A 27,894-nucleotide genomic window follows, 5' to 3' on the forward strand; every position below is an offset into this window, starting at 1 on the left:
TTAATTCGAAGTTTTTGGGAATATTAAGGGTGGGGTAGCAATTGCACGTTGACTGCTAGTTGGAATTCCAGTGTAGGAGGTAGGGATCACAACTTGTAGAGGGGGTGGGTACTTCTGAAAGAGAAAAAAGGGGGTAGCATGCAAGTTGGGGTGATAATGCAAATATCACACGGAGGCAGCCAGGGAGGAGGTGTAGCTTTGCTTGAGCAGGTCGTTTAAAACAATTTGTTATTGCAGGTCATGCGCTCGTTTGTTAGCGCCACCAAGCTGCCCTACGGCAGCAAACAAGTCAGAGATGGAGGGTGGAGGAGGAGGAGGAGGAGGAAGTGGTGGTGGTGAAGAAGGAGCAGGAGGAAGCTCGCTTATCTCACATCCTTGCCAGAACGGATGGTCTCCTCGAAAGTGTCCCCGACGATCGTCACAACAGAACCCTCCTGCTTCACCGGCTGCAGTCGGGTGGTCAGGCACACAGAGGAAAGGGGAGGTGGATGGTACCACTGGCTCCGAGCGCAGGAAGCGCTTGAGTTTGCCTGAGTTATACCTGTAAAGGCGGTTAGGAGGAGGAACGAAGATGAAGACGGGAGGTGGAGGCAGCGAGAGATGGAGAGGAGGAGAGGAACGTGTGATGGTGGTGGAGGGGAGGGGTCAGGACAGCAAGTGGATGAGCGGGGGACATGGAAATGTGGGGAGGAGGGCAAGAGAAGTGGAGAGCAAGAGGAGCACAGCACTCACTTCTCGAGGAATTTGTTGAGTTCATCAGCGTCAATGTTCTTCGCCTTGTCCGTGTTCCACTGCTTGGTCTTCTTGTCCAGCTTGCCGTATTTGAACTGCCGCTGACCCACCTGAGCCCAAGAACAGCACATCAGTGCACCATAATAGGAGGATGAGGATGAGGATGAGGATGAGGAGAAGAGAGGAGGAGAGATATGAGGTGTGTGCGTGTGTGCCGGGGGGAGAACGGGGAAGAAGAAGCTGAGACGCCTGACCTCAGGATGGAGGTCAATGATCATGATCTGCGGCAGGAGCGCTCTATCCATCCTGAAGAACTGCAGCAGACCCTGCGCCTCTCCAGGGACGAGGACAAACTTCATCTCTCCCCGCTGTGCACCCATAAGACCGCTGGCTTTCTCCTCCTCTCCTCCTCCTCTTACCTTGTCCAGCGCCACCTGATGGAGGACCTTGTCATACTGCGCCCACTGCTCTGTCCCCTTCTCTACAAACGCCCACAAGAACTTCTGCAGCTTTCCCGTCGTGATCTGGTTGGTCAGAGCGTCCGAGTAATACCACACGACAGGAGCGCCATGCACATCCACGAAGCGCACGATCCCGTCTACGTCCTCCTCCTTCTCCTTCTCCAGCCTGTACACCGGACCCTGCTCATCACCATCAGCTCTCACCTCCCCCATATTCATCTCTTCATCCACAAACTCCAATACCATATCCTGCCAGCATCCCCCCCCCCCCCTCCCCCCCACAGCTCCCCCTCTGCGTCTCCCCTCCATAATGACCTTGGGGTCTTGAGTGTACTTGGTGATGACAAACACTCCCTCCTTAACCTTCTGATCCTCCTCGCTCAGCCATTTCTTCGCCAAACTTGCATCCTTCACCCAAACGTACAAGGGGAGGAGACGCCCGAACTTGGCCTCCTTGAACGCCTCGAACTTCTTGCTGTTCTCTCCCTCGGGGAAGACTCCCAGCACTACCGATGAAACTTTCTGGTCCGAGAAATCCACGTTCGCCTCGAGAATCTTGTCCAGCTCCTCTGAGGATGTCACCTCACGGGGAGGGAGGCCGATTTCTCGCATGTAGGTAACGACGCGTTCTGTGGTCCTCTCCTCGTTGTCCCATCGCTCCAGCGTGCCAAGAGGCTGGTTGGGGTCAGAGTCGTACATGCGCTTGAACACGCGGATGGTTGGGAAACCGCTGATGCCGAACTCGCCCGCGAACGGATGGTTCATCTCCTGATCCATGTTGACCTTGGCGAGAGGAATTCCTGCCATTTTTCGTCATTTTCAATCCCCCCCCCGCCCCCCCTTTCCTTGATCCCCCCCTCCACACACACCCCTCCATCCTATTCCTCCCCCTCCCCGCCCCCCAAGCCTCCCTCGGCCTCCCCTACAACCCTCCTTCTCCTCACCGTCCTTCTTGAGCTGCTTTGCCGCTTGCGCGTACAGAGGCGCGAAACCTCTGCAATGACCGCACCAAGGCGTGTAGAACTCTACCATGACAAGCTTCTGCGACTGAACGTAGGACGTGAAGTTGTTGCGGTCGAGGATAACGGTATCCACATCGCCCTCCCACGGGTCTGCAGGTGACGAGCGGACATGGAACAAGCTTGAGGAAGCAAGGCAGAAGAGGAAGAGAAGAACAGTCCTGCCCATGCCGGCTTCTTGAGTAACGATTGCCAGTCCTGAAGTCGCTAGGTCAGCATGACCTCATCCTTATCTCATCACATCTCGTTCAGTTCTAAAGGGAGGTCAACCCATTGCTTCCTCGAGCGACCCGCTGTGAGGGTTTCGGGGTGAAACGAGAAAATGGTGTTCACTCTAACTTCCTCATGTAAACCTCACTTCCCTCCATTGATGCTTTCGTCCTCTCCCTCTCCGTTATCACCAGATTTACTCATGTTTCTCACAACCTTCCTGTACCTTCTTCATCTCTGAATACTTGCTCGCACTTCTGTCGATGGGATTTCACTTCCATACCATCCTTAGCTAGCATTGAGATGAATATACCTCGAGTAGCCCTGTTCCCTTTCTCCATGATCTCGTTGCTAGTCCAGACATGTTCTTCTCTCTCCCTCGCTCTGCTCTGCTCTGCTCTGCTCTGCTCTGCTCTGCTCTGCTCTACTCTGCCTTCGTGACGTCGAATTCCTTTTGGCATTCTACCGCCTCCATTGAATTCTTCTAGCTGTGGGGAAATCAGGGGGTAGGGGTATAAATATCACCGGTACCTTTGCTGCAGACCCATAATGTTACCGGTGAATAGAACTGGTAAAAATGGGGTGATCCACTGATTGGGAGGGTACTGAGTTCAAAACATCCAGAATGAAAACACATTCATGTAGGGTTATCGATCCTGATCTACTCTCAAGGGGGGTAGGGGTGCATATTTCTGTATAAGTACCCGGTTGATTTAGACAATTTTCATTGAAATATGGGGGGTAAGGGAGACCACGTTAGTATACATGTGACGTGGAAATATGACCCCCCTACCCCCTATTTCAAACGCACACCCCTTCAATCTTTCAACACCGGTTCTTGGGAAAGTACCCGACCTCCATGATAAACACAACCCTATCTTTTCCTTCTAAAGTACCCTACCTTTATACTTGAATTGTCGACTTCAAATGTAAAGATGGTAACTCTAAAGTACCCTACCCCAACTTGGAATGACCCCCACGCCCAATGGATAAGGAGCACCCCTCCCATATGAGTGATACAAACAGCACGTGAACCGGGCGATCAACACCGAGCCTGATCTGGAACATCGTTGTAGCAACGAGGTAAGCCGATGGTATGTGTTGGAATGCCGTGAATTCTTCTTCTTCCAACTATTTCTTGTCTTCCTTCTTCCAGCAAACTATGCGAAACCGTGCTTTACAATCCTGATTTCACATGATCCTTGTGTGATGCGAACTGTCCGCTGTTTCGAACACCCGGGGCTTGCAAATTCATGAAGATGATGAATCCTTTTTCGAATTCTGCTTCACTGAAACCAGTGATGAACATTTTCTGGCATGGATTCTGATTCATGAGTACCGAGCTACCTGTTTGAAAGTTTGTACACTGCATGCTGTTTGATCACTTTCATTATAGCTCTGAAAGCTTCCTGAATCTCATTTTTTTGCGCAGGGATCAGAGGTTAACGAAGCCAAGAGTGGCCTGACCTGTAATGAACAATTCAACACATTTAATGAAAAATCCGAATAAAACACATTTTCAACATGACGATGCTTCAAACCACCCGTCGCCTTAACAATTTCAGCTTGTGAACCGCAAGTGGTTCTCTTCACGCCTTCTTCTTCTTCTCCTTGAGCTCTTTGGCTGCATTGACATCAACCCGTCAACACAGGTGTCCATCATGTACAGGAGTGAACCACCGGCAGTCAGGTACTTTGAATAGTACTCGGGATGGCACTTGAGCCATGTCAGGCTGGCCGACGGAATGACATCCGTCATGGGCAGGACCTGAGGGGGTCAGTGAGACGAGAGAGGAGGCAGCCCATAGGAGCAATGCCACCTCCTCTAGCAGGCCAAACCACTTGGCATTTGGCTCCACCTTGTCGAACATTGCACCCATCAAGACAGCCTGACAGGCCAGCTGCTGAGGTCTAATGCCAACCATCATGAGAAGTTCGAACCTGCACAGGCCCCCAGATGAGGTCAAAGCCCTCCCCGATGAAGGGTAGGAGGTATGTGGCGTTGCCGATCACGAAGTCCATGAAGAGGCAGAGCCACAACTGCAAGATCCCACCGGTGAGATGAGGAGATCAAGCTTTCAAGCCCTCACCTGGAAGAGAGGGTGTTTCGGAATGAAGAGGGGGAGCAGCTCCCAGGGCTTCGGTCGAGTGCCGACATTGTAAACAAGTCGCTTCCCTACATCTTCTTCCAGGATCTACAGCAAATCGGTCAGCCCTTCAAAAATTCAAGGAACCATTGCAACCGAGTCCACGAACGGCTGAAGGAGATTTTTCCGCCCTGTCGTGGACAATTTAGTGAAGATTAGTGTCCATCTCTACAACCCACCAGGTGGAGAGAGCAGAAGGATCAAGCCCAAGATCAAGGTGTTGAAAAGGACGAGAATCCCTGTGACGCTAAGGAGGAGGACGAACAAGAAGGTTCAAGAAATGAAGGTGCACGGTTGAACATACATTGCAATAGGAAGGAAAAGAGGCAAACCGATGGTAAACGCGATGATACCGAATGGAATCACACAAGCCATTGCTGGAATGAACATCATTGCGACGAACAATCCCATATACTAAAACAGAAATTTCACTTCTCCAACCTGTGATGATACGAGACAAACAATGGGAAAGCATCATCTTTTCTGACCTTGTTGTAGATGACAGGAAGAGCTATCCCCACTGTCGTCTCAACCTGAATTCGAGCCATAAGTCCACCATCTTGGAGTGACCTTGCGTTACCCGCTTGTACATCGGGTCGATGAAGCTGACGACATTGTCAAAAGTTCCCATGACGACGGCAAACTCAGGCCGGAATTCCATCATTTCACCCTGTCAGTTGTCATAGTGTTAGCGTAATGGTTGTGCCGTGTTAACATTGACGTTGAAGAGTTGGGCCAACTGAAAATCCTGTGTGATCTAACCTCACTCACTCCTCAATTTTTCGTGTAGAACAGCAAAGTCTGACTCGTGTAGTCTGCAATCATTCCATGCTAGATCCCTTCTTCATTGGGTAATCATTGGATCTGAGTTCTCATCAGGACTTCACGTGTATGTCGCCATCAACGCAAACTCGGCCAGTCAATGAGAGATTACATTTCGTCTCGAGCCATGTCACCTAGCCTTCTTGTGATGCCTATTATCTCGCATCATTCACTAGACCCCTTTCAATGATCACTTCATCAACAATCTTCTTCCTACTCGAAGTGTCAAACACTTCTCGCTCTCTGCCCCGTCGCTGCATTTCGGAGCCGCTCTCAATCTGATTGGAGTTTCAAAACCGGGCCGTGACGGCCCGGGGCCGGCTCGGCGGCGGGCCATACAATCTTCTTTCTGATTTAACTTAACTTTGAGTAAAGATTCTTACTGAGCCCGTTGGCAGTTCTACGGGGTGCCGACCTTTTACTCAAAGTTAAGTTAAAAATCGGTTCAAGCGCCGGCTGCCTTATCAAAATTTTCCATGCCAGCCACAAGTGGGAACCAGCGACAAGGCGCGCAAGAGAAGGAAGATGGAAGGCCCCGAGGAGGAAGAGGGAGGCAGGAAAGGAAGGAACAAGGGCTCAGAGGAAGGAGAGGGAGCGAGAGCTGACGATAGACAAGGAGAGGGGACTAAAAGACAGAGAAAACAAAAAAAGGTAGTGTGCGAGCACGGGCGGCGGCGATCCCGATGCAAGGCATGCGGGGGAGGGAGCATATGTGAGCACGGGCGGATCCGATCCCACTGCAAGGCATGCGGGGGAGGGAGCATATGCGAGCACGGGCGGCGGCGATCAGAATGCAAGGCATGCGGGGGAGGGAGCATATGCGAGCACGGGCGGATCCGATCAGAATGCAAGGCATGCGGGGGAGGGAGCATATGCGAGCACGGGCGGAGGCGATCCCACTGCAAGGCATGCGGGGGAGGGAGCATATGCGAGCACGGGCGGATCCGATCCCACTGCAAGGCATGCGGGGGAGGGAGCATATGCGAGCACGGGCGGATCCGATCCCACTGCAAGGCATGCGGGGGAGGGAGCATATGCGAGCACTGGCGACGGCGATCAGAATGCAAGGCATGCGGGGGAGGGAGCATATGCGAGCACGGGCGGATCCGATCAGAATGCAAGGCATGCGGGGGAGGGAGCATATGCGAGCACGGGCGGAGGCGATCCCACTGCAAGGCATGCGGGGGAGGGAGCATATGCGAGCACGGGCGGAGGCGATCCCACTGCAAGGCATGAGGGGGAGGGAGCATATGCGAGCAAGACAAGAACTGATCATGTGGCATTGATATGCGGTCTTGCTGTATTGACATCATGCAGCATGTGCACAGGGAGCATGCTGCCAAGCTTTACCAGCAGGATCCTCAGTAGACGGAGGAGTCAACGAAGTCTGTCGCCTCGAGCGGCCATAGACTTTGTCACGTCAAGCGTTTTTAGATCGGCTGGACCTGGCAGCTGGGACCAGAATCGGGCCCTGGATTGAGTACTACTGGAATCCTGCGAAGCTTCTTTGTTTCGGATAGAGAAGAGGAGCAATAAAGGAGCTTGAAGTCAGTCTGAGTCAAGCGGACACTTTTATTCCTCCTTGTCTTGCACTGCCTGATGTGCAGCTGTCACGGATGAGTTGGCATGGCGATGATCAGGGGCATGTGATGGGTTGGGCGTGACTTGACTCAGGTCGCGCAGGACTCTATCTCTGATCCGGGATCATCATGCGATGATGCACATCCGATATGGCCTGTATCCCGGCGCCGGAAGGCCCTGACTGGCGGCTCGGCTGCGGCGCCGTTCAACGCCGACCGGGCCTCCGAGGCTTCGTCAATGATATTCCAGCTGATCATCTGTCATTGACATGCGGTCTTGCCGCTGTGCTGTGTTGACATGACTGTGATGCAGCACGTGCACGCCGGGGAGCATGCGGGTGCTGCCAACTTCGCGGCTCGAGTCCAGGCCCCCGCACCTTCACTGCCTTCCGAAATGGGGGTTTAGAGCGTTTCAAGTTTCGGGACTTCACGAGTCTGGGTGGTTGATATGACTGAGAATGAGATGACTCAGTGAAGCACGCCGACATCTCTTGCTCCTTACATCCGATCAGTGCACTGCCCGGCGGCGGGCCGGCATGATGAGGTGCCGCACACGCGGCAACTTTCAGTCACGCCGGAGAGTATCCGATGGCCTCGTCGACCGGACGGTTTGCCATGATGGCGCGGCTGAAGGTGTGCAACGCGAAAGGTTTGGCCTGTCTGATTAACAATATGCATCAAATGTCCACATTCAGCACCTGCCTGATGAGCTGCAGCTGCGTCTTTTCGGTGCCTGGCAGTGGGCTGACGGACGGTCGCCGTTCAACCGTCCGGCGTCGGTTTGGCCAGCCGGAGGAACTTAACTTTGAGCAAAGAAGCCACGGTGTGTAGTACGTGCTTTTCACTACTGAGTGACTGACACGGGCCGGCGGACCTGTACACCGTGACCTCGCCACTTTCGGCCCCGGCCAGGTCATTACCCCCGGGATCGGATTGTACGGTAGCCTGGTGCACTGAGAATTTTAACTAAAGTATTAGTTATCCGATGATATCCATGGAATTCGATGGAGTTTGTGCCGGGCGGGATGAGGGGCGCGATCTGATTCCCCGGGGTGGCCACCGCAGGGTAGGGGGACCAGTACCAATCTTAAAACTATATAAGTCCTACAAGCAATTTAAAAAGTACCAAAATTCGATCCTGAATCTGAAATGGGCCTGTTCTACAACATTGTATATCTTATAAAAATAGTCTATGTAGAGTCCTGGTATGTATGAGGTTGTACCAGACCCCCAAGCACCCATACAAACACGTTTTTATGTTACTCGATGCCGAGACATGATCTACAAAAGTTTTTAAGAAACCGCTGGACACTCGCGGGCGTCGCCTTTAAAATACTTTTTGTTTCAGATACCAGAGCGGCCTCGTCAAAACTCAACGTTTGTGACTTCAATTGAGTCCAATTTACAGCAGAATCATGACCAGTCGCTCCTGTGGTGCACTCTACATTATCAATTCTTCGAATAAGAATATAATTCAATTGGATATACCTTTTATCATCGCTTTCCTGGCTGCCTCCATTCAATCAGATTGCGACGGGACGGATTTCTCGTACACTCATATACAGTTGAAATAGAAAGATTTGAATATTAATGAAATCGAAAAAGCTTTGTTTCGATTTAGATATATCAGAAGCAATTATTCCTTCAAAATCAGGTCATACGTAGGATCAGTCAGAAGGGGGTCATCTTTTGGTGGAGATGAAAAGTTAAAGGTAGGGTCAATGATGTACCGGTAATTCAAAGGTAAAAATCACCCCTTATCGTGTAGATCAGTTTTGTTTGCCAGGGTACCATACATTACAAGGGGTAGGGATATGACTATAAAACAATTAATCTTTATAAAGCAGGTCATGGCTGATCAGAACTAGTGGGGTGGGGGTGGTAAGTCGGATCTGATGCTTGTAGGGTGGGTCTTGATTTGAAAGGGGTAGGAGCAAGCTTGCGCCGCAAGTGGGAGCAAACATATTCAGGGCATACTCCAATTTGTTTCTCTTTTATTTTGAAATTACACCTCATAGATAATAAAGTTTGAATATGTTTTGTAGAGTTGCCTTGGGCTGAAAGCCTCCTTGAGGGTAGGGTAGTAATGATCTAGCAGGGTGAACAGCTCTACCCACTAGGTGGGTAGGAACTCGAGAAGGGGTAGGGGTACGATCAGATGGTAGATGCCTACGACCAAAGGTCTTACGTTCATCTATATCTAGAGGGTGGGGTAGTTTTTGCGATATAGCTAGGGGTGGAGTCATCCTACGTCCTGACCGCACGCGGCCCGGAAATGAAAGGGATCTAAAGGTACAAGGAAGAGGAACGTAGAAAAGTCAGGTGGTATTGAAAGAAGGAGAACAGGATAGCAAAAGGCTATCATACTGCGACAAGCTTATTATATAGATATCAATCTGGATACATGATCAGTTGTTGAAATAGTTGTGGATATTATTTTCTTTGGATTGTCTCTTTTGTCGGGATTCCACCTGGCACAAGGTGTGATCATGGCATACAAATTCAGATCCACCCTAGCGGGATTATTCTTTCTCTGGATTTTGAGTGGTGGAGATGTTGGGCTGGCGTCCGACTCTTCATGGAAGTGGATTCACAGAGCGTTTGCTCCAAGCTCAAGCCGGCACAGGGACTCGAAGATTTTCGAGTCAGTTTTGCGGGAATCCACGTCCAAGGAGGCTGGCAAGCCAATCAGGTGGGTTCAAAGAGCCATCGCTCCAACCTCATCGTTGCCTTCGCCCGTTTCTCTCTCTTCGCATCAACTCCGGGCGACGGAGGAGCACAGATCGACACACAAGTTGTCAAGAGTTTCTGTGGATATCCCGGACGTGGCTCATCCGGTCTTTGGCTGCGACGAGTTTCACAGTGCTGGATCATTGCGTGGAGGTGTTGCAGCGTTTGTCTTGAATGGGCCTGTTGTTGTCGAGGGGAAACGAACACGTATTTGCTCGCACAAGCCGAATTTGCGGGCATCCAAATCGAAGATGGTATTTGATGGGTTTGGGGATGCAGCAATGTGGGCTGGTCAAACGATCTCATTGATGCATCAGAGAAGTAAGACAACGCTTCAAGCGTCGACCAGTGTACTCTCACAACCCTCAAACACCTTGGAAACAATCAAAGCTGGAGTCCTTGGATTTTCAACCGCCCTATCGAACGCCAGCAAGGTCGAGAAGGAAGAAATGGCTTCAGTTATGTTGCCTTCCGGCCCGCCCTCTCTCAGGGCCTACGCAGGTTCCGAAGGCCAAAGTAAGCATGCCGAAACTCGCCTGAAATCTTCTGCTAAGATGCACGAATCTTCCGATCCTATCCATTTTCTTGGGTCTTTGAACACTTTGGTGGTGAACTTTGTATCTTCGCTACATCTGCCGGTTTCTGTCCGTCATGTTTCTGGGATTCTCGATCTGTTTTCTTCATGGCAGAAGCTTGACTCGCTACAGTCCACCATTGAGAAGAGGCGAGAGTCAGTCGATGAGTTGGTTTGGCAGAAGGAAACGAAGTCATATCCGTCGGAGGAGGCCTTTCTGTTTTGGACTGGGAAATCATTCAGCAGAGTCATTCACAATCTCTCGCAAGTACAAAAGGCTTACTCGGACAGCGCAACCTGGTTGTACAGCAGAGCAGTGGAATTAGATCCAAGACATGTGCCTTGGATCGTAGCAGGGGCCAGCCAGGCAACGATGGAGAAGTTAAACGAATTGAACTCCAAACTTGCAGAGCTGATTGAGTCTGAGATTTACCATCTGTTCAATCGTTTCGATAGGGAATTGATGGGATTGAAGCGACAGTCGCAACCGGAGCGGGCGAATCCTCCTTCGTGTATGGTCATGAGTGCGAGTGGAGAGGCTCAGTTACTCAAGTATGGGAGCGCGATTCCTCAGCTCCTCTATGACACGAATGAAAATCACAGGATGTTTGATGCACCCATGATGGTGGCGCTTGACACTGATGAGGATGGAAATTTGTACTTGGGCACTCCAGAGAGGAACCGTGGAACCCCCCTGCCACTTGCTTCCGACGTGTTCTGGATGAGACAGATGGCGTCTTACGCGAACGAAGTTTCTTCTGGAAGTCGTGCCAATGGCTCGGAAGATGAAGAGCCAGGGCCCGTTACTGTTGCAGCAGTTACTCTGCCTGTGAACTCGAATGGTGACGTGCTGGTTACGCAGAGAGCGTTCCGCGGCATGTATGATGGAATGTGGGTTTTCCCTGGGGGCCATGTTGATGGCGGCGAGGCGCTGTCAGCAGCAGCAGTGAGAGAGGTCTTGGAGGAAACAGGCTTGCGGGTGGTGAAGGATTCATTGAGGCCGCTAGCAGTATGGGAGGGAACCGTGACGTCGAAGAAGAGGCAGTTTTGTGTTGTCTTCTTTGCAGCCGATGTCAGCGGAAACTCTGAGAACATGTACTTGCAAACAAAAGAGGTTCATCGAGCTACTTGGATCCCAGCGGATCTCTTGCCACGAATGCTGGATACCCACGTCTTGCATGAAAATGAGCTTGAAGGCTGTGCAGTTGTTGGCAACGAGCAAGAATCGACAAAAATCAAGCTGTCAGAACTCCAGAAAGGATTGGGCGAAGGTCATAAATTTGCTCTCCGAGCGTATCTAGAATCAAGGAAGGTGGAGACACCGTTGAACCAAGATCCCTTCTTGGACAGTAGTGATGATTATTCAAGCTCTTATCGTTCCATCTGAACAGGACTATCTTCTTATTTATCTGTACAAAATGTTATATGAATGGACTGTATATAAACAATTTTCAACGGATTCAGCGTGTGAAAGAAAGAATATTCATTGTCCACTTTAGTGTTAATGCCACTGCAAGTGCAGCAGCCCTCAGATCGACCAGGGATCTCCCCCCAACTGCGCTTTGCCCGTCGCCTTCTCCTTTGGCAACCCCATACTCTCTGCCGCTTTCTTGGCAGCATGCCCGAGGCCTAGCACTTTCTGCGGAGCGGGATAGTCAGACGACAAGCTTGAACTATTACTGAGAGCTTACCTTGTAGTCAGATGTAAGTTCCTTCTGAATGATGGCCAGGTTCTTGAGGGCCCTTGTCTTATCACTGGAAGAGCCAGACGCATTGTCGAACTCCTGTCAAACACCAACCGTGTCAAGACGTTCCTGCATCCTCAGTCACATGTCTAACAACCTTGGAGAGCTTCAGGAGCTTCGATCCCACAGAGTTTGGGTTATGTACAACTTTCACCTTCTTCTCCCTCTCCGAGTGTCTGCAGAGCTCGATCACAGATGGCCTTCGTCAAACAGGAATCTTCTCACCTCGACTTGCGCCTTGATCCCGAAAGCGACTGAGTGTTGCTCGCGCTTCCGTCAGACTGCCTGCCGTCCGTGCTCGACGATTGATCGTCTCCGGAATCTAAAGAAGAACTTCCAGATCCTGTACCACCCTGAGGAGCACGATCGTCAACGCTACGAAGGAGTAAGGCTGATTGTCAACTACCATGGAATCATAGAATGAAGTAGAATCCGAGGCCGAGGAGGAGCCCGAGGAGGAGCCCGAGGAAGTCACATCCCCCAAGGCTGACGATTGATCGTCATCCATGTCGCCCATGTCGCCCATGGAGGAGCTCGACGAATCATCCCCATCGCTCGAGCCGTAGATGGCCTCCCAGCTTGCTGACCCCGTGGACAGCTCGGACTGGACCCCCTGCTTCAGAATCAGCTCGATGTTCTCTCCTTCCTCTCGTAACCCAGGGATCTCTTCCTCACCTTCGTCTTCGTTGCTGATCCCGAACCCGATCGAGCGTATCCGATACACATGATGGCCATCACAGCAACCATAGACACAGCTGCCGCCGCACGCAAGAGGCGTCGATTCTTGTGCTCCCGGTTCTCCATCGAGGCGGCAAGGGCATAATATGGGGCAAAGAATGAAGGAGTGAATGCCTGCTGCTGGTTTCCGTCGGAGGTCACGTAGACGCTGTCCTCCCCGGAACCATTTCCCTCCCTCAACAGGATATACCGCGCTGTCCCGTGCATCGTTTCGTCGGGTAACAGTTGGCAAGGAAGTTCCCAAGAGAACAGTCAAAGACGCAGCTTGTCAGTGGACAGAGGAGTCCCCTCTCCTCCTCCTTGTCTCTGGGATGTACCTACTCGCTCCTGCTCCCTGCAGCTCCTGCTTCCTGCCAACAATCCTTTCGCTGGTTGTCCGCAAATAGATTTGACTACCCCTCCTACCACTGAGTGTATCAAACCACTGATACGATGTTGTCGGTGGGTAGAATCGCTCATATGGGTAGGGGTATCGATTGCGAAACAATTGGCTATAAAAGGGTGGGTACTTTTAATATAATTTGGGGGTATAGAACAAAAAAATTGCCATTGATGGAGGTGGGTAGTTTTCTCCCTAGGGTAGTACGGAAATTGTCACGGAATTACCAGGGGGTGGCAGGGGATATGACGTAGGGGGTTGAGGGGGTACGGTGGTAGTCCGAAATCTGCTCATCATCCGGCCTTCTCCCCGGCGACCGGACTAGTTGACTTTAGTACCGGCGCCGAGTCGGACTCCCGGATCGGATCGGGCCCGGGCCCAGCCCCGCGGCCGGGCCGCGCCCGGCCCGGCAGCCTGTAGGCAGGAACTTCGGAAGGCGGCTACCCGGCGGCTCTTTCCTTCATTCTGAGCAGCAAGCCATCTTTGGGCTTCATCATTGGGATGAACGTGAGAGAGAAGTCCTGCCCAGCAGTCAGCATGCTGGCAGGTGGATTGGACCGGGACTCCGACAAAGAGCGTACTGCCGGGTACCGTAGTACTACCTGCCCCTCTACAGCGGAGAAGTCGAACGTCCTTAGGAAGATGGAGAGAAAGATCTTGAGCTCCAGCAGCGCAAGGCGCTGACCGATGCAGAGGTGAGGGCCAGCCCCGAAGGAATCTAAGTCAAGCGTCAGCAACCCTGGCACGAGCCAGCAGCCTCTGAGCGGCCCAGCTCACAGTGCTGGGAGGCCTTGCTCTGGGAGGCGAAGGGGCAGAAGTCCTCGCCGCTCGGGCTGAGCTCCTCCAGGCGATTGGTCAGGAAGATCCCAAACAGCACCTGCCCCGTCCCTTCACCTGGCACACACAGGATTCGGCCTGCCCCTCACCTGATACCCTGCTGGGACCCGGAACCCCTCGTGCTCGAACTCGCAGACAGACTCTCGGATCACACCGGAGGCAGGAGGGTACAACCGCAGGGACTCCTGCAGCGCCTGCTCTAGCAGCGGCATGCTCTGCAGCTGCACCGACAGGGGATCGCCCCCTTCCATGGCCCTCACCTGCTCCTCCACCAGCTGCACCCGGAGGTCCTCACGTCGGGCGACCTCCATCAGGAAGCAGGTGGCCGCGCTGGCCGAGGTCTCGTGCCCGGCAATGAGCAGCATGATCATCTGTGCCGCCAGGTCGTCATCGCTCAAGGCGGTGCCATCGTCTGCCTTGGAGTCGATGAGCAGGTTCAGCGCGTCCCTGCCCTGCCGGGGGAGCCTCCTCCTCTTTGCGATCAGATCCTTCAGCGCGTTCACCAGATTCGTGCGGGACTTCATCGCGCGGCGGAAGGGAGGAAACCAAGAGTAGGGGAGCGAGAAGAACGCTCCCTGGATGTCGCCGAACCATTTGCTGTACAGCTCCAGCTGCTCTCCATCCATGTTGTCGCCGATTAGCACGAAATAGGCGATATCGAGCATGACGTCCAACAGCTCACCATAGATCCGCATCTCGAACTCTCCCCCTCCTCCTTCTTCTCCTCCTAAGGTCCTCCACTTTTGCGCATAGCGTACGCACACTTGCTCGATGTACTGCGAGTAGGACGCAACCGCGCTGGGCGTGAAGGCCTTGCCGATGACCTGCCTCGCCCGCTCGTGAGTTGGGCCGTCAGAATTTGGGAGCACGTTGGGTCCCAGGAGCTCGATGACGCTCTTGGGATAGGTAGAGATAAGCGTCCTGCCCTGGTTCTGTGCGAGGAACTTCATGGCATCGACTCCGTTCAAGACTACCGATGGCTTCCCTAGGATGTGTGACTTGTAGATCCTGCCGTACTTGTTCAATTTGTGCCGCACGAACGATTCCGTGTTCAGCAGGAAGGGGATGGTTTCTCCGAGGAAGGGTAGCCCTGATCGACCAGGAGGGAGAGGAAGCTCCGTGCTGCATGAGATCTTCGCTGCTCGCCGGTGAGGCACAGCATGCTTGCGATGGAAGAGACTCAACTTGTGAAAGCCCACACGAAAACCGTGACATGACTTGAAAGTTAGCATCATCGTTATCATCACCATCATCGCCATCATCGCCATCATCGGTTTCTTCCTCCTTTTCCTCTGCGTCCTCGTCGCTGCCGTCGCCATCTTCCACCACCTACCCGGGCCTCGTTTTATATGTTTCGGGAAGGGACCTCTACTGTTTTATAGGGACCTCTCTCTATAAGACCTCTACTGAAAACTTTTCAGTAGCGGAGCGGCAGGGGGGGGCAGGAGGAGGAGGAGGAGGAGGAGGAGGAGGAGGAGGAGGAGCATCTTCTGCCAACGCGCCAGCAAGGAAGGAAGAAAGCATCAACCACGGATTAGCGATGCTGACATCAACGCTCCCAATCTGACGTCTCAGCAATGGTGGAAGAGGGCGGGGAGAAACAGGAGGACGAGAGCGTTGACACGGCCCGTGTCACGTTGTCCATCCGCCTGTCCCTGTTCATCTCTGCCGTCTTCATACTCCTCCTCTTCATCCCCATGGCATCGAAGGGCTGGATTGCTGCGCTCGGCGCTTCCATGGTGTTCGGCTCGTCGAGCATCCCCGCCAAGCACCCATGCTGCAGGATTGTCGGGCCCTTCGGTTTCCAGCTGTGGGTAACAGCAGGGAACGCCATGACAACCATGTCTCTCGCTCTCCTCAAGGGATCCCCCGTCCGATGGTCAAGTTGGGGAGCTGCTGGGGCTTTGCTCCTCACAGCCACCCAGTGCTGTGCATGGCCGGCGGTGGGCGCTCTTGGAGCAGCAGCAGGTCCAGGCATCTGGTGCGGGGTCGGGATGTCAGTTGCGTTCATGTGGGGGACGATCGTCTTCCAGGAAGCCGTTCGCTCGCTTGCGCTGTGCATTGTTGCTCTGATCCTCCTCTTCTTCGGGATCGTGGGTATATCTCTCGTTCAGTCCAGCATGCTTCAGCGGCTCTTGGGCGAGTCGGGGGCAACGGGGCTGATGTCGTTCAAGGAGCTTCAGGCAGAAAGCTCAGGGCCGGAGGAGGAGCGTGAGGGAGGGGAATGGAGAGAAAGAGGCGGAAGGAGAGAAGAAGAGAGCAATAAGACTGGTCGAGCGAGGATCGCTGTGGGAGTCTTGCTGGCACTCATGACGGGATTGTTTGACGGTTCCCTCATGGCACCTTTCAAGGCATACCTCGCCTCTCACCCTTCCCTAGTCTCCTCCTCCTCCTCCTCCTCCTCCTCCTCCTCCTCCTCCGACGTCGTCGTCTTCGAGTACTTGGGCTCCTTTGCACTCGCACTGCCGGTGGTGGCTGGAGGGTCCCTCGTGCTCATCATGTTCTACCAGCATCGTGCCTTAAACTCAGGTCCCGATCGCAGCAGCTTCAGGCAAGCGGCGTACCCTGGTTTCTGCGCTGGCGTGTTGTGGGCTGTCGGCAACGTTCTGTCGGTGCATGCGACGCTGGAGCTTGGGCAGTCTATCGGGTTCCCGATGACGCAGAGTTGTGTGGTGATATCAGCCCTGTGGGGAATCGTCGTCTTCAAGGAGATGACCGCCAGGACTCCTCTCCTCCTCTTCCTCCTCTCCTCGACGCTGGTGGCGGCAGGCGCGAGTCTCCTCGGCAGTAACTCTTACAGATAGCACAGAGACTGGTCGACAGTGGGGGGGGCAAGAGTTGGTCAGGAGCCTCTGCGACGACTTGGGCCATCCCGCCTGGCATGCTTCCTGCGCTGATCGCTCTGACAAGGGATATGTGATAATGAACCATCTTGCCCCACGGATTGACCAGGAAGCAGCCACGGGGCATGACACAAGGAACAAGCAGGAGATGACAGCTGCTGCTGCGCAGGAGCATCTCCTCCATCGCCCTCCATCTCGCTATGCAACATCGACAAGGTCCGACAAGCTTGCCTACTGAAGCCCTCACATGTCCCTGATCACTTCATCTTGTATTATTATGTACACAACAGACTCTACTTTACACCTCGCTACCTCCTCCTCCCTGGCTCCCCTTCCCTCCCTGCCTCTACTGCTCCTCGGCCTTGGGCTCGTCGGCCTCTTCCTGTATCCTCCCCGGGAGGCCGCGCCTCGCCATGGTCGAGCGGATGTTGTCGAGCAGGAAGCACAGGGAGGGAGAGGGCTTTGGGCGCTGGGCGGCCCGGGAGGGCGGGCTAGAAGGGAGGCGGAAGACAGGGTCGCAGGCGAAGCGGATGGTACTACGGGGCGGGAGGGGGGCAGAGACCATGGAGGAGCGGAAGGGGGATAGGGGACAGTGGGGAGGTCGGGCTGAGAGGAGGTATATCAAGGGGGGAGGGGGGGAGGGGCTGACTCAATATGGGACGATTCGTGATTTATTCGCTAGACGATTGTTCTCCATCAATATGTCTCCTCATTGACCAGCCGCTCGGCGTCCAAGTCTGATGCGATGGCCAGCTGACCGACAGGATGGACTGCATATCCCTTGCAGAGATGATGAAGAGGAAAAGCTCGACCAGCACGTGAGGAGAAGCTTAATCAGCCTGAGCTGCAAACCGATAATCGCACAGAAAGACCACAAAAGGACCAGAGGACATAAGGACAAGGCGGCTCGTTGTTTTACACTTGCCAGATTCAGAAAAGAGCATGAAACGATCAGAAAAGACTCGCCACCACCACCATGAAGCTCCCAACAGCATAATTGTTGAACCATGATGACCTGTGTCCCCGTGTCATCCGTTGGAGATCAGATGAAAAGGAGTGGTGTCAACAAGTTCTTACAAGTTCATCTTGTATTATTATGTACACAACAGACTCTACTTTACACCTCGCTACCTCCTCCTCCCTGGCTCCCCTTCCCTCCCTGCCTCTACTGCTCCTCGGCCTTGGGCTCGTCGGCCTCTTCCTGTATCCTCCCCGGGAGGCCGCGCCTCGCCATGGTCGAGCGGATGTTGTCGAGCAGGAAGCACAGGGAGGGAGAGGGCTTGGGGCGCTGGGCGGCCCGGGAGGGCGGGCTAGGAGGGAGGCGGAAGACAGGGTCGCAGGCGAAGCGGATGGTACTACGGGGCGGGAGAGGGGCAGAGACCATGGAGGAGCGGAAGGGGGATAGGGGACAGTGGGGAGGTCGGGCTGAGAGGAGGGCTAGTATATCAGGGGGGGGAGGGGGGGGGGGGGGGGGCTGACTCAATATCCGGACCAGAATCTTGTCCCATCGAAGCGTTGCGTAGTGAGTTGAGGAACAAGGTGCACGACGTGCAGAGTTGCGTTTTGAAGTGGCTCGGAAGCACGGGTCTCATATTTTATCCCCGGCTGGCCGGAAGCGACCGTGAATCGCTGCGACTCCCGAGTCCACCAATGATCCGTTGCCGTAGCGTAGTACGGTAGGTGCCTGCGCCCCCCTCCCCTCAGAGTCCCTCTCCCTAAGATGCCGGGGGATAGGGGACTGTGACGGTGGGGAGGTCGGGCTGAGAGGAGGTATATCAAGGGGGGACTCGTTGAAGGGGGCGGAGGGGGTGACTCAATACAGTGGGACGATTCGTATTCCCGCGTCAGCCGACACGAAGCGTTGCGTAGAAGAACGTCAGAATCTTAGCCCCATCGAAACGATGCGTGGTGAGATGAGGAGCCGCGATTCAACGACGGTTGTATCCCCGGCAAATCACTTCTTGTCTGAGCCGGGGTCTGAACAGGTGCAGCGATGATCTCGAGTAGATAGAGCCTGAGTAGATATCTGTTCAGTCGTCATCAAACTGTGCCACCGATTCCGCTCCCACCGGACTCCGAGGCTCCGAATACTATGATATGTTTCAGCAGTGCCCGGGCCGCGGGCCTTGCCGGGGCCTTGTTTCACAGTGCCAGGCCCTAGTCAACCCGGCGGCCCAGGCGAAACGGTTCGAGTGACTCGCTGAGCAGAGAGACTCACCACGCCGGTCACACTGACTTTCAAGTTTCACCGGCGGCGGGGCCCGGCAGTGCGACCGTGACGGTGGTCCGCCGGGGCCGCCCGGCCCGCCTTTCTCCCGGCCGGGCGCCGGGCCCGGGGGACCGTCCGAGTCCGAGTCGGGGCCGGCGGCGGGACTCGGCCCGTGACTTGAACGGTCCGAGTCCGAGTGGCCCGGACCGGCGGCCGGGCGCCGTAACCACTGCCACCGCCGGACCGTACTCTGTTACTTGGGCGGCCGCTAGCCTAGTAGTTCAAGTTACGGTCACGGTACCAGGCTACTGAACCGGCGGACTCGACCGTGCGTTCAACGGTTGCCAAGCAAGTTGGCTCCGGGGCAGTCCGACCATCGTAACACCTGACCGTGACTGTGATCGTCACTGTCAGTTGCCGCGCGGCCGCTCACGGGTCACGGGTGACCCGTGACCGGGCCGCCGGGATCAGCCTGAGTGAGTCGGGGGCCCCCGGGCCCGCCGATGCAGCCGGGCCACGCCGGTGGCATACGGCGGGGCCGATCTCCGAGGCTGCGGCCGGGCAGCCACCGTCGGGTGGCGGCGGGCGCGCGCCGGGCGCCGGGCGCCGGGCCCGGAAGACGGGCAGCCTGTGACTCCTCAGACTCGGACCCGGCCCGGCGGGCGCCGGGCCGGCCCACGGCCCGACCCAGAAACCGTTGAAGACAGTTATATATTACCCTTCCGAGAAGCACGAAGAGCCATCCTGCGGCGTTGATGGAGCTGCAGAAGAGAGAGTGGGAAGGAGGAGAGAGAGTGGGAAGGAGAAGAGAGAAGAATTTACATGATGAACTTGAGGATGGGTATCAACAGATTCATGGGGGAGGGGGTGGGAATGTAACAGCACAAACCCTCATAACTCATCACGAATTGCAAATGATCCTGGATTGCAAGCTTGCGAGGGATAGAAAGAAATGAGGATCATGCATGGCAACTGAAGTCATCGAAATATGCCAAAGGTCTTAGCTTGTCTAGTTCTTTGGTTTTGGTCTGGTTTATCTAGCTCTTTCTTTTTGGTCCTTTCTTTCATATCATGTTTTTGTTGATTGTGCCAGACTCGATCAAAAAAACAGACTCTAGCATGGTCTCGCTGTCCATGTGACTGAATATGGGCATGTCCTTGTGTTGTGAATTTGGATCAGAAATCAGATTGATACAAGATTCATGTTGTGCAGCTCTTGTTCCTGACGTGTTGCCCTGCAGTACCTTTTGCAATGCCCATCCTTCGCCTTCCTGTCATGAGGTAAGCCTGTTCCGTTCATATACCAACGCGCCTCAACTTCGTCTCGCAGATCTCTCTTCTCGGGTACCCCTCCCTTCGGGATGCCCCACGTCAACCCCACCATCCCTACATGGGGTAAGCCTCTCGATTTCTTGCTCCCTTCCTGCATGCTCTCGTTCAAAGATCTCCTCCACTCGTCTCCTCCCTCCCTCCCTCCCTCCCTCCCTCCCTCCCTCCCTCCCTCCCTTCTCTCTCTCACTCTCTCCGTTGCCTTGCTGACTGTGCGATAGGCACGGACGATGACGGCAGGAAGCCGTACGAGCTCAGCGAGGCCACCCTCCACAACTCGGGATACGTTGGCTCCGACAACGCCATGGGCTCTCCTGACTACTTCATCGACTATGCTGACCCCAAGGGACCCAACGAGTCCCACCAGTGGCTGCAGAGCCATCCTTTTTACTAGAGGGCTGCTCTTTGACCTTTACGAAACATATTAATGTACAGCGTGGAGTTTGACAACCGTATCCTTGCGCTACATGAGCTCTCTCATGGAAGCTGACGAGCCTTTCGCATCCATCATCAGCTTGAAGCGGAGAAGCTCCTCCTCGTCCTCCACTTCTCCCTTCTGCAATGCACGTGTCAGTGGCTTGGTGGTGTTCGCTCCCTGTTACCTTGGCGTTGTTGTCCGTTCCACCTCCCGGCGATTTCTCGCCATCCTCTTCCAGTATCCTTCGCGAACCTTCTCTTCCAAGAGCAAGAGTCCCGGAGGAAGACGTAGATAGCCGCACAGGCCCTCCATCGTCGTTCCATGAGGTTTGCAGGAAGCCCTCGCACGGCTTTCTCACCTCCTCCTCCCACACCTGACGCTGCCCCTCCGTGTAGGCCTCCAGCGCTTTGCGACTGTAGGAGTTGCCTGGCAAATCAGGGTCGCTCCAGTAGAGTTCGATGTGCATGCAGAGGTCTGAGTCGCTGGGATGTAGCACGTAGCAGGGGACACAGGCCGGATGGTCTGTGAACGCGTTCGCCTGCGAGCCCAGCGAGTTGGTTGGTCTTGGCCAAGTCGTCACCTCCAGCAGGGCCTGAGCTCGCCTTGCAGTTCCGGGCTGGAAGGTGCAGACGGCGAGGGGGTCAGCTCCTCCTCCTTGACAGACGCGATCGGAGTTTCCCAGGTCGTCCACGAGGATGGTAATCTCGTCTGCCCCAGTCCCTCCATACCCTCCCAGCAGCGTCTGCAGCGACGAGTCTGCCAGGCCGCACAGCAGCCCAGCGGCGCACACGCGCCCTGCTGGGGACCAGCCGGGGACCCTGGAGGGGCTCTTGTACCTTAGACCTCGGAGAGCCTGTTGGACAGCAGCCAGGGGTCCTTCGAAGATCATCCTCCTGTCCGCCGTCCCTCCCCCCTCCAGGAAGTGGAGGATAGCGGCATCCCTCCCCCTCCAGGCCGCCAGGTTGAGGTTCGACACGCCAGGTACTTGCGGCACGTAGAAGGGCTTCACCACCGTCCTCGTGTTCCCTGCCACGATCGGTTCCTCCGAGCTGACGCCGATCGAGACGTCCCCCATGTACCCGAGAGCGATACTGCTGTCCAGCGCCTGGCCCTGCTGCCTGCTAGAGGTGGAGGGTAGGGAGTCCGCAAACGGAGCGTCGACGAACAGGTAGCCGTGCAAGCAGCTCAGCTCGACCCGGAGGCGGCGGACGATGAGCGAAGGCGCATTCACCCGATCCTCCCCGAGGTCAGGGTCTTCGACCTTGAGCCCTGGCACAGAGATCTCCTCCCCTGCCGTTCCCTTCAGCAGGCGAGGGATGACGCTGGTGTTGCCGATGAGGCGGCTGCGGGAGTTCCACGTGGGAAAGGAGCGATAGATCGCCCAGCCTTGCTCGTGCCATGTCCTCGTGATGACGATGCGGAACATGCTTCCGTACTGATTGTTGGCAGGCCACCTGAAGTAGCTCCTTGTCCCCTCCACGAAGGGCCCAGCTCCTGCAGTTCCATTGGCCCTGCCGATGGATACCCACCCAACGTTCACCTCTTCCGCGTTGTACTCTCCTACCTCTGCGTTCCAGTTGCCTCCCACGAACCCCTCGAGCTCGACGATTCCGTCGCTCGTCATGATCAGGAGGACCTCCGACACCAGCACCGCATGGTCCCAAGTGAAAATTACCTGGGCTCTGGCTGCGTTAGGGAGAAATTTCTCCGTGTACGTGAAGTCCCGCAGCGCCACATCGCCAGGAGCGATCTTGTAGTAGCGATTGAGCAGGAGGCCGACGCCGACGTTGACGTCCAACCCACCGCTGACCCTGTTGGCAACATAGGAGACACCTGCATGTGTGGTCAATGACCCTGCTGCTGCTGCTGCTCCTCCTCCTCCTCCTCCTCCTCCTCCTCCTCTCTTATCCTTCCTGGTTTTTGTGCTTCTTACCCCGCGCAACAACTCTTACAACTCAGCTCTTTCCCCCTTTCTGCTCTAATCCTATAAGACCGTTTTTTTCCAATTGCTCCCCCCTGCCTCTCCCCTCCCTCTCTCCAACTTTTTTCATTTTCTTTCTCTTCCACTGGCTCCTCGTCCCCTCCTTGTCACCTGAGCTCCTCACGGCACACTCCCCGTCCATGCTCCCCGGGGGGACCGCGACAGAAAGGAAGTCAGCTCTTGTCTTGAGGGGAACGTTGATGGTGGGCGGCCTGTTAGACTTCCAGGAGGACCGCATGCCTCGGGGAGCTGACTCCGCCAGGGCAACGAAGTAGCGGAAGGGAGCGGTGAGGACTGCTGGAGACTTCTGCTCTGCAGCGCCCAAGGGAGAGGAGACTGTGTACTGCACGACTGCGATGAAGCATGAGGAGAGGAGGAAGAAGCACGGAGTCAGAAGAGCGCTCCTTACCGCTGCTGGAGTAGTCAAAAGGTCCAAACCCCAGGACTCTTGCTAGAGAGCGATCCTTGTTGGGCCCGCTGTTGAAGAGGAGCAGGAATTTCCCTCCCCACCACCCGCACGAATGATCTTTGGCTTGTATCCCACCGCCCTAGACACGTCGGTGAGGGAACGAGGCGTTGGGATACATCATAGAGGCTGGTGAGGGAGAAAAAGTCTGAAGATGAGGGAGACAAACTGGGAGAGCAGGAGGAGGCGCAAGGGAGAGGAGGGGAAGGGAATCTTGGCTACCTGATCATCGCAGGGCAGGGCGTTGGTGTACTGCCCGTTGATCACTGCGTCCTCCCCGACAGGATCGTAGGTGAAGGTGAAGGTCATGCTGGCGGGATCAGCGAGGAGGCGTATCGAACCTCCGTGTCCAGGTTGCGAGAACTGAGAAAATGAGGAGGGTCAGCAAGCCGGGAAAGCAGAGGAGGAGCAGGATGGAAGCAGCAGGAGGAGGAGAGGAGGAGAGGAGGAGAGAAGGAGAGAAGGAGCAGGAGGGGAGGAGGAGAGAACCTGGAAAGGAGGTGCAGCCTTCCATGCGACACAGATGTCTGCCGTTCCGCGCTGCTGGCCCAGCGGCCCATCATCGCACTTCCAGAAGAAATCGGAGATGGATGAAGCAAGAGAGGATGAGACCGCGGCTGCAAGCTCGATGGCGCTGTAGTTGCCGACTGGCACCGAAGCGCTGAAGGAGACGCGTGAGAAAAGAAAGAAGGTGGGGAGAATGAGTAGGGAAAGAAACATCCCCATTGCTTGCCTGCCTTTCCCGCACATGACAGAAGGAAGTTGATTTGGAAGGGGGTAAGAGTCTACCTGGCGACGTAAGGGAGCCTTCGGAAAGTTTCCACGCCTCCATGCTTCATCCCCTCCAAGTTGATCTCGAGCTGCTCAAACCCTACGTCGATCCATCGATCCTCATCCAATACCTCCATCACAAGTCAGCCCCTTCATCCTCCTCCTTCTCCTCCTCCTCCTGCACCTCAATCCTCTCCTCCTGGCTGGAGTTGGAGCCACTGCCTCCATCCTCCAAGATCTCCACGTTGATCCTCATCGTCGAGGACCTCGGGCCTCCTCCTCCTGTGTTGCCGTTGTCGTCCACTATCACCGTTATAGTGTCGTTGCTTGTCCGCTGAGAGCTGGAGGAAGGAACGCTGGCCTCCAGCAGGTACGTCAGCGACGCCAGCGCCTTCTTCACGCTCCGCTCGTCCCCACTGAACCTCATGGTCGTGTCCCGGTGCCCATCCCCCAGCAGGAAGTGGAGCCCCGAGCTGCGGTACCCCGGGGGGACCGGCAGAGAGTCGCGCTCCTCCGCCAGGATCCAGCGGCAGAGTAGGGAGGCTGGAGGATCGAGGAGGACAGACGCTCCTGTGGCCTCTTGGAAGCTGGTCACGGAGTACTTCAGCTTCTGGAACTTCAGGTCGTAGATCATATGCACATCCTGCCGTACACTCCCTGTCTCATATTCTACTCCTCCTCCTCCTTGTTGCCTCCAGTCCGGCCTGCCTCCGGAGTCGTAACCGGCCCCCTGTGCCCCGGCCCCAGGAGGGAGTGTAGACACCCATCGGCCTCCTCCATCCTGTCGCCAACCTGGTTTCTGTAGGTCGATACTCTGCTGGACTACAAGGAACCACCTGCTGGGGGAGGAGACGGAGATAACCGCATGCCCGATGGTGGCGTTGTACTGCCCGAGGAGAGTCGCAGTCCGGTCGTAGGAGAAGAATTGCTTCCTGGCGTACTTAAGGAAGTTCTCGTGGTCGAGGAGGAGAACATCGACGGGTCTGTCCGCCTCCACTCGGTACTGCAGCTCGAAATCACCTTCGGCGTCGAAGTGAGCATGGAAGGCGCTCCCAGCATGGATGAGGAATGAGCGGACGGGGCTGACGCTGCCGTCAGGATGCTCGCCGGCGATCGAGTTCCTCCTTACGAAGAAGCTCTCTCCGTACGGCCCTTGCACCCGGTACTCATCCGCAAACCCCCCGGGCAGGCTGCACAGCACGTCCCGAGTGAACGAGCCCCGCTCCTCCGCGCTCGTGATCTGCCGCCCCGAGATCCACTCCGCGTCCCCTTCCTCCCCCGCCTTCCCTGCTGCTGACGGGGGATGCGAGTCGAGCCATGATCCGAACCCATGCACCGACACCTTCCCCAGCAAGGAGGAGACAGTGACAGTCAGGTAGCCCTCGTACACGTCCTCGTCCTCCACATGCAGGCCGAAGATCGCAGTCTCGGTCCCCAGCGGCACTTTGCGGCTGGCAACGCTCCCAGAGTACGGCAGTACAGGCTCACTGAGGTACTCAGGCCAGAGGAAGAGGGAGGGAGGCTGGTTGTCCGGGCCGGGGAAGATGGAAATGTTGAGGAGAAGGTGATCAGTCTTGCTCCCTCCTGCTCCTGTGTTCCCCTGGTCATCCACATGGATGTTGATGGAGTCTTGCAGCTCTCCTGCTCCCCCGAGGTCAGATGGAGCTTGATACTTGAGCTCCGACAATGCAGCCTGTGGGGAGGAAGAAGTTAGCAGGAGCGCCGAAAAGGCACAGGGAGGGAGCGAGCAAGTATAGGATGAGATGGATAGGAAGGGAGGAGATCGGGAAGCGGGTGTGGGCCAGAGGTGAGAGAGACAGACGATCTCACAACAGAGGAAGGAGAGGAAAGGAGGACGGAGCAACGGATAATAGAGACAAGATTACCTGGACGACGTCGAGCTTCCCTTGTACCAAGATTCGTTTCCCTCTGAGCGTGGAGGTCTGGAGGGGACTTGACTGATTCACCTGCAAGGATCCGAAGGAGGGGTAAAGACTGTTGACCACCGAGCGAGGGTCCACGTTGTAGAAGAAAGTCCCGGCCTATGGGCAAAAAGCCTTCAGCAAAAAGTAGAAAATCGCTCTTCAAGAGTACCAGGGCTGAGAGCCTCGGGAGGCTCGGGAGGGAGATAAAGCCGTGCGAGCAGTTGAGCTCGACGAGGATGGAGTTATTCATGACATCCGGATCTCTCACTGTGATACCCGCGAGCCTGACCGTCCTCCCGGACTCGAGGAGGAGGTAGTACACTTTCTGCTTCCTGATGCTCACAAAGATCTGAAAGACGATCAGTCAGCAAGAATGTGGGCAGACAGCCAAGATGATCAGCTAGAAGCGCAAGACCAGGTGGTTGAAGAGAAGGAGACAGCACAGCATCGCATTCTACATCTTATCGTCTCCGAGAATGTTCAGAGACTCTCGCTTACCTCTCCGACTACACTCTCCATGCTGACTGGGCTGACGAGCGGGAAGGAGGTAGCCAGGGTAAAATTCACGGCAGGAATCTGGAAGTTGACAAACCCCAGCTCCTGTGGGGGCAATCCGGAGAAGTACGGCAACTGAGAGGGCGACCGGCCGTCCGCGTGCCATACCCGGAGCTGAATCCACTGACTGTCCTCTTGCAATGGGAAGAAGACGAACGTCTGGTTCCACACTGGGCTGGAGGTTCCAGGTACGATGCTCGTTTGCTCCATGGCTGAGTTGACCTTCACCTCTACGTAGGGGTTCGCAGCTCGGCGGTCGTTCAGACCTGCGGCAACGGATCAGCATCAAGGATCTGCTCTTGTGGGGTGAGGCAGGTTCGCGCAGCGAGTCATTATCACAGTTTCCTCCCAACCCCACCAGAGAGAAGGAGGACGAGGACGAGGATGAGCACGAGGACGAGGATGAGCACGAGGACGAGCACGAGGACGAGGAGGAAGAGCGGGGGGCGAAGTTACCTCCAGGCATCTGACCAAGGATCGACGAAGGCGGGGTATCGAGCTTCCCCGGGAGGAGAGTCAGGTTCCTTGCCTCCACCACCTCAATTTCGACGCGATCGACAAGCTGAGGATGAGCAACGCTGGCCTCCCAGGGGAGCGACTGACGGTCGCGATCTGCGCGATCCATGGTGCTGGATATTGCGATGACAGGGCCAACGTTGACTGGTGCTGACAGCCGAGGGTTCAAGTGATACTTTTCTAGGAGAGAGTGCAAGGCTCCAACTTGAAACATGAAACGGATCTTTGGTGCATCTCCGATGTACCGGTTGAGGAGGAAGACGTATGGTTCTACAACGTTGGAAGCAACTTCGTTCAACGCTCCCTTCAAGACCCCATTTCTTCCCAAGAGCGGCGCGGTGCCCCCCATCTGCATGGAGGAGGTTTGATAGTTGATTCCTGTCACGGGAATGTCCATAGAGCTGAAGAGCTGGTAGATGTCTGTGCAGCGAGGACAGTGGTCAGCATGAAACAGCATCACCACATATCCCTGCTCCTGCTTGCTTGAAGTGAGGTCGTACAGCACTCGTCTGCTCTCGGCATGCTCGATTTCGTACGACAGATAAGGCCACTGCCACCATTCTTCCGTTGCTATCGATGTCGATGATGTATCGTTTTCGCCAACTTGTACATACTCCGTGATAACATACGCTTCAGCAGCCCTGCAAAGGAGGAGCAGGAGAACGAGTGTCAAACATGGACGCATCGAGAGTCACTCAGCCGACACGCTGGGGAGATTTGCAAGTCTTCATCAAGTCATCGTCTTCATCTTCTCTCTTCCTCGTTCTTCTCGCTCGATCGTCAGCGGACGCTTGCCATTCTTATCCGTTAAAACGCCATTGTGGGAGCTCCATCGGGCAGGATGGTGTGGGAGCAAACTTGGGAACTTTGAAACTTTGAAACTTCCGACGGCGCCCGGCCCGGCCGG

The 27,894-nt window shown here is 55.3% G+C and overlaps 9 protein-coding genes across 9 annotated transcripts in view; 4 read left to right on the forward strand and 5 right to left on the reverse strand.

The window, feature by feature from the left end:
• The window catches only part of GUITHDRAFT_103061 (hypothetical protein), a gene marked incomplete at both ends in the record, with an annotated part of 3,675 nt that extends 912 nt beyond the window's left edge, over positions 1–2,763 (reverse strand). Inside the window, 8 exons of the mRNA XM_005838063.1 lie at positions 372–446; positions 496–541; positions 733–842; positions 987–1,100; positions 1,152–1,373; positions 1,509–1,993; positions 2,138–2,410; positions 2,706–2,763. Of these exons, the coding sequence (XP_005838120.1) occupies positions 372–446; positions 496–541; positions 733–842; positions 987–1,100; positions 1,152–1,373; positions 1,509–1,993; positions 2,138–2,410; positions 2,706–2,763 (1,383 nt within the window). The remainder of the gene's footprint in view (positions 1–371; positions 447–495; positions 542–732; positions 843–986; positions 1,101–1,151; positions 1,374–1,508; positions 1,994–2,137; positions 2,411–2,705) is intronic.
• Positions 2,764–4,011: 1,248 nt separating this feature from the next.
• GUITHDRAFT_161621 (hypothetical protein) lies at positions 4,012–5,233 on the reverse strand (the record flags this gene model as incomplete). Its single annotated transcript, XM_005838064.1, has 7 exons — positions 4,012–4,046; positions 4,103–4,190; positions 4,243–4,311; positions 4,364–4,462; positions 4,513–4,617; positions 5,058–5,102; positions 5,150–5,233. 7 exons carry the CDS (start codon positions 5,231–5,233, stop codon positions 4,012–4,014), a joined length of 525 nt encoding a protein of 174 aa, XP_005838121.1.
• A 683-nt stretch (positions 5,234–5,916) lies between these two features.
• GUITHDRAFT_134654 (hypothetical protein) lies at positions 5,917–6,627 on the forward strand (the record flags this gene model as incomplete). The annotated part of the gene is made up of 1 exon (XM_005838065.1): positions 5,917–6,627. The coding sequence occupies one exon, from the start codon at positions 5,917–5,919 to the stop codon at positions 6,625–6,627; it is 711 nt and encodes a 236-aa protein (XP_005838122.1).
• A 4,295-nt stretch (positions 6,628–10,922) lies between these two features.
• On the forward strand, positions 10,923–11,733 carry GUITHDRAFT_150998 (hypothetical protein). The gene has a single exon (XM_005838066.1). The coding sequence runs from the start codon at positions 11,006–11,008 to the stop codon at positions 11,660–11,662; it is 657 nt and encodes a 218-aa protein (XP_005838123.1). The 5' UTR covers positions 10,923–11,005; the 3' UTR covers positions 11,663–11,733.
• A 9-nt stretch (positions 11,734–11,742) lies between these two features.
• GUITHDRAFT_150999 (hypothetical protein) lies at positions 11,743–12,467 on the reverse strand. The gene is made up of 5 exons (XM_005838067.1): positions 12,427–12,467; positions 12,246–12,373; positions 12,118–12,196; positions 11,967–12,059; positions 11,743–11,914 (listed from the first exon to the last, which is right to left on the reverse strand). The coding sequence occupies exons 1-5, from the start codon at positions 12,427–12,429 to the stop codon at positions 11,804–11,806; spliced, it is 414 nt and encodes a 137-aa protein (XP_005838124.1). The 5' UTR covers positions 12,430–12,467; the 3' UTR covers positions 11,743–11,803.
• A 1,110-nt stretch (positions 12,468–13,577) lies between these two features.
• GUITHDRAFT_134657 (cytochrome P450) lies at positions 13,578–15,189 on the reverse strand (the record flags this gene model as incomplete). The annotated part of the gene is made up of 5 exons (XM_005838068.1): positions 13,578–13,658; positions 13,740–13,855; positions 13,915–14,014; positions 14,064–15,096; positions 15,182–15,189. The coding sequence occupies 5 exons, from the start codon at positions 15,187–15,189 to the stop codon at positions 13,578–13,580; spliced, it is 1,338 nt and encodes a 445-aa protein (XP_005838125.1).
• Positions 15,190–15,671: 482 nt separating this feature from the next.
• On the forward strand, positions 15,672–16,778 carry GUITHDRAFT_66230 (hypothetical protein; the record flags this gene model as incomplete). The annotated part of the gene is made up of 2 exons (XM_005838069.1): positions 15,672–16,141; positions 16,223–16,778. 2 exons carry the CDS (start codon positions 15,672–15,674, stop codon positions 16,776–16,778), a joined length of 1,026 nt encoding a protein of 341 aa, XP_005838126.1.
• Positions 16,779–20,278: 3,500 nt separating this feature from the next.
• On the forward strand, positions 20,279–20,749 carry GUITHDRAFT_103067 (hypothetical protein; the record flags this gene model as incomplete). Its single annotated transcript, XM_005838070.1, has 3 exons — positions 20,279–20,307; positions 20,357–20,421; positions 20,577–20,749. The coding sequence occupies 3 exons, from the start codon at positions 20,279–20,281 to the stop codon at positions 20,747–20,749; spliced, it is 267 nt and encodes an 88-aa protein (XP_005838127.1).
• Positions 20,750–20,818: 69 nt separating this feature from the next.
• On the reverse strand, positions 20,819–27,672 carry GUITHDRAFT_103068 (hypothetical protein; the record flags this gene model as incomplete). Its single annotated transcript, XM_005838071.1, has 11 exons — positions 20,819–20,911; positions 20,958–22,606; positions 22,866–23,105; positions 23,164–23,302; positions 23,443–23,583; positions 23,710–23,881; positions 24,132–25,684; positions 25,959–26,033; positions 26,086–26,265; positions 26,415–26,737; positions 26,928–27,672. The coding sequence occupies 11 exons, from the start codon at positions 27,670–27,672 to the stop codon at positions 20,819–20,821; spliced, it is 5,310 nt and encodes a 1,769-aa protein (XP_005838128.1).
• Between the last annotated feature and the right edge of the window lie 222 nt (positions 27,673–27,894).

The sequence above is a fragment of the Guillardia theta genome, assembly GCF_000315625.1.
Source record: "Guillardia theta CCMP2712 unplaced genomic scaffold GUITHscaffold_12, whole genome shotgun sequence".
In the NCBI taxonomy this organism is placed as follows: Eukaryota; class Cryptophyceae; order Pyrenomonadales; family Geminigeraceae; genus Guillardia; species Guillardia theta.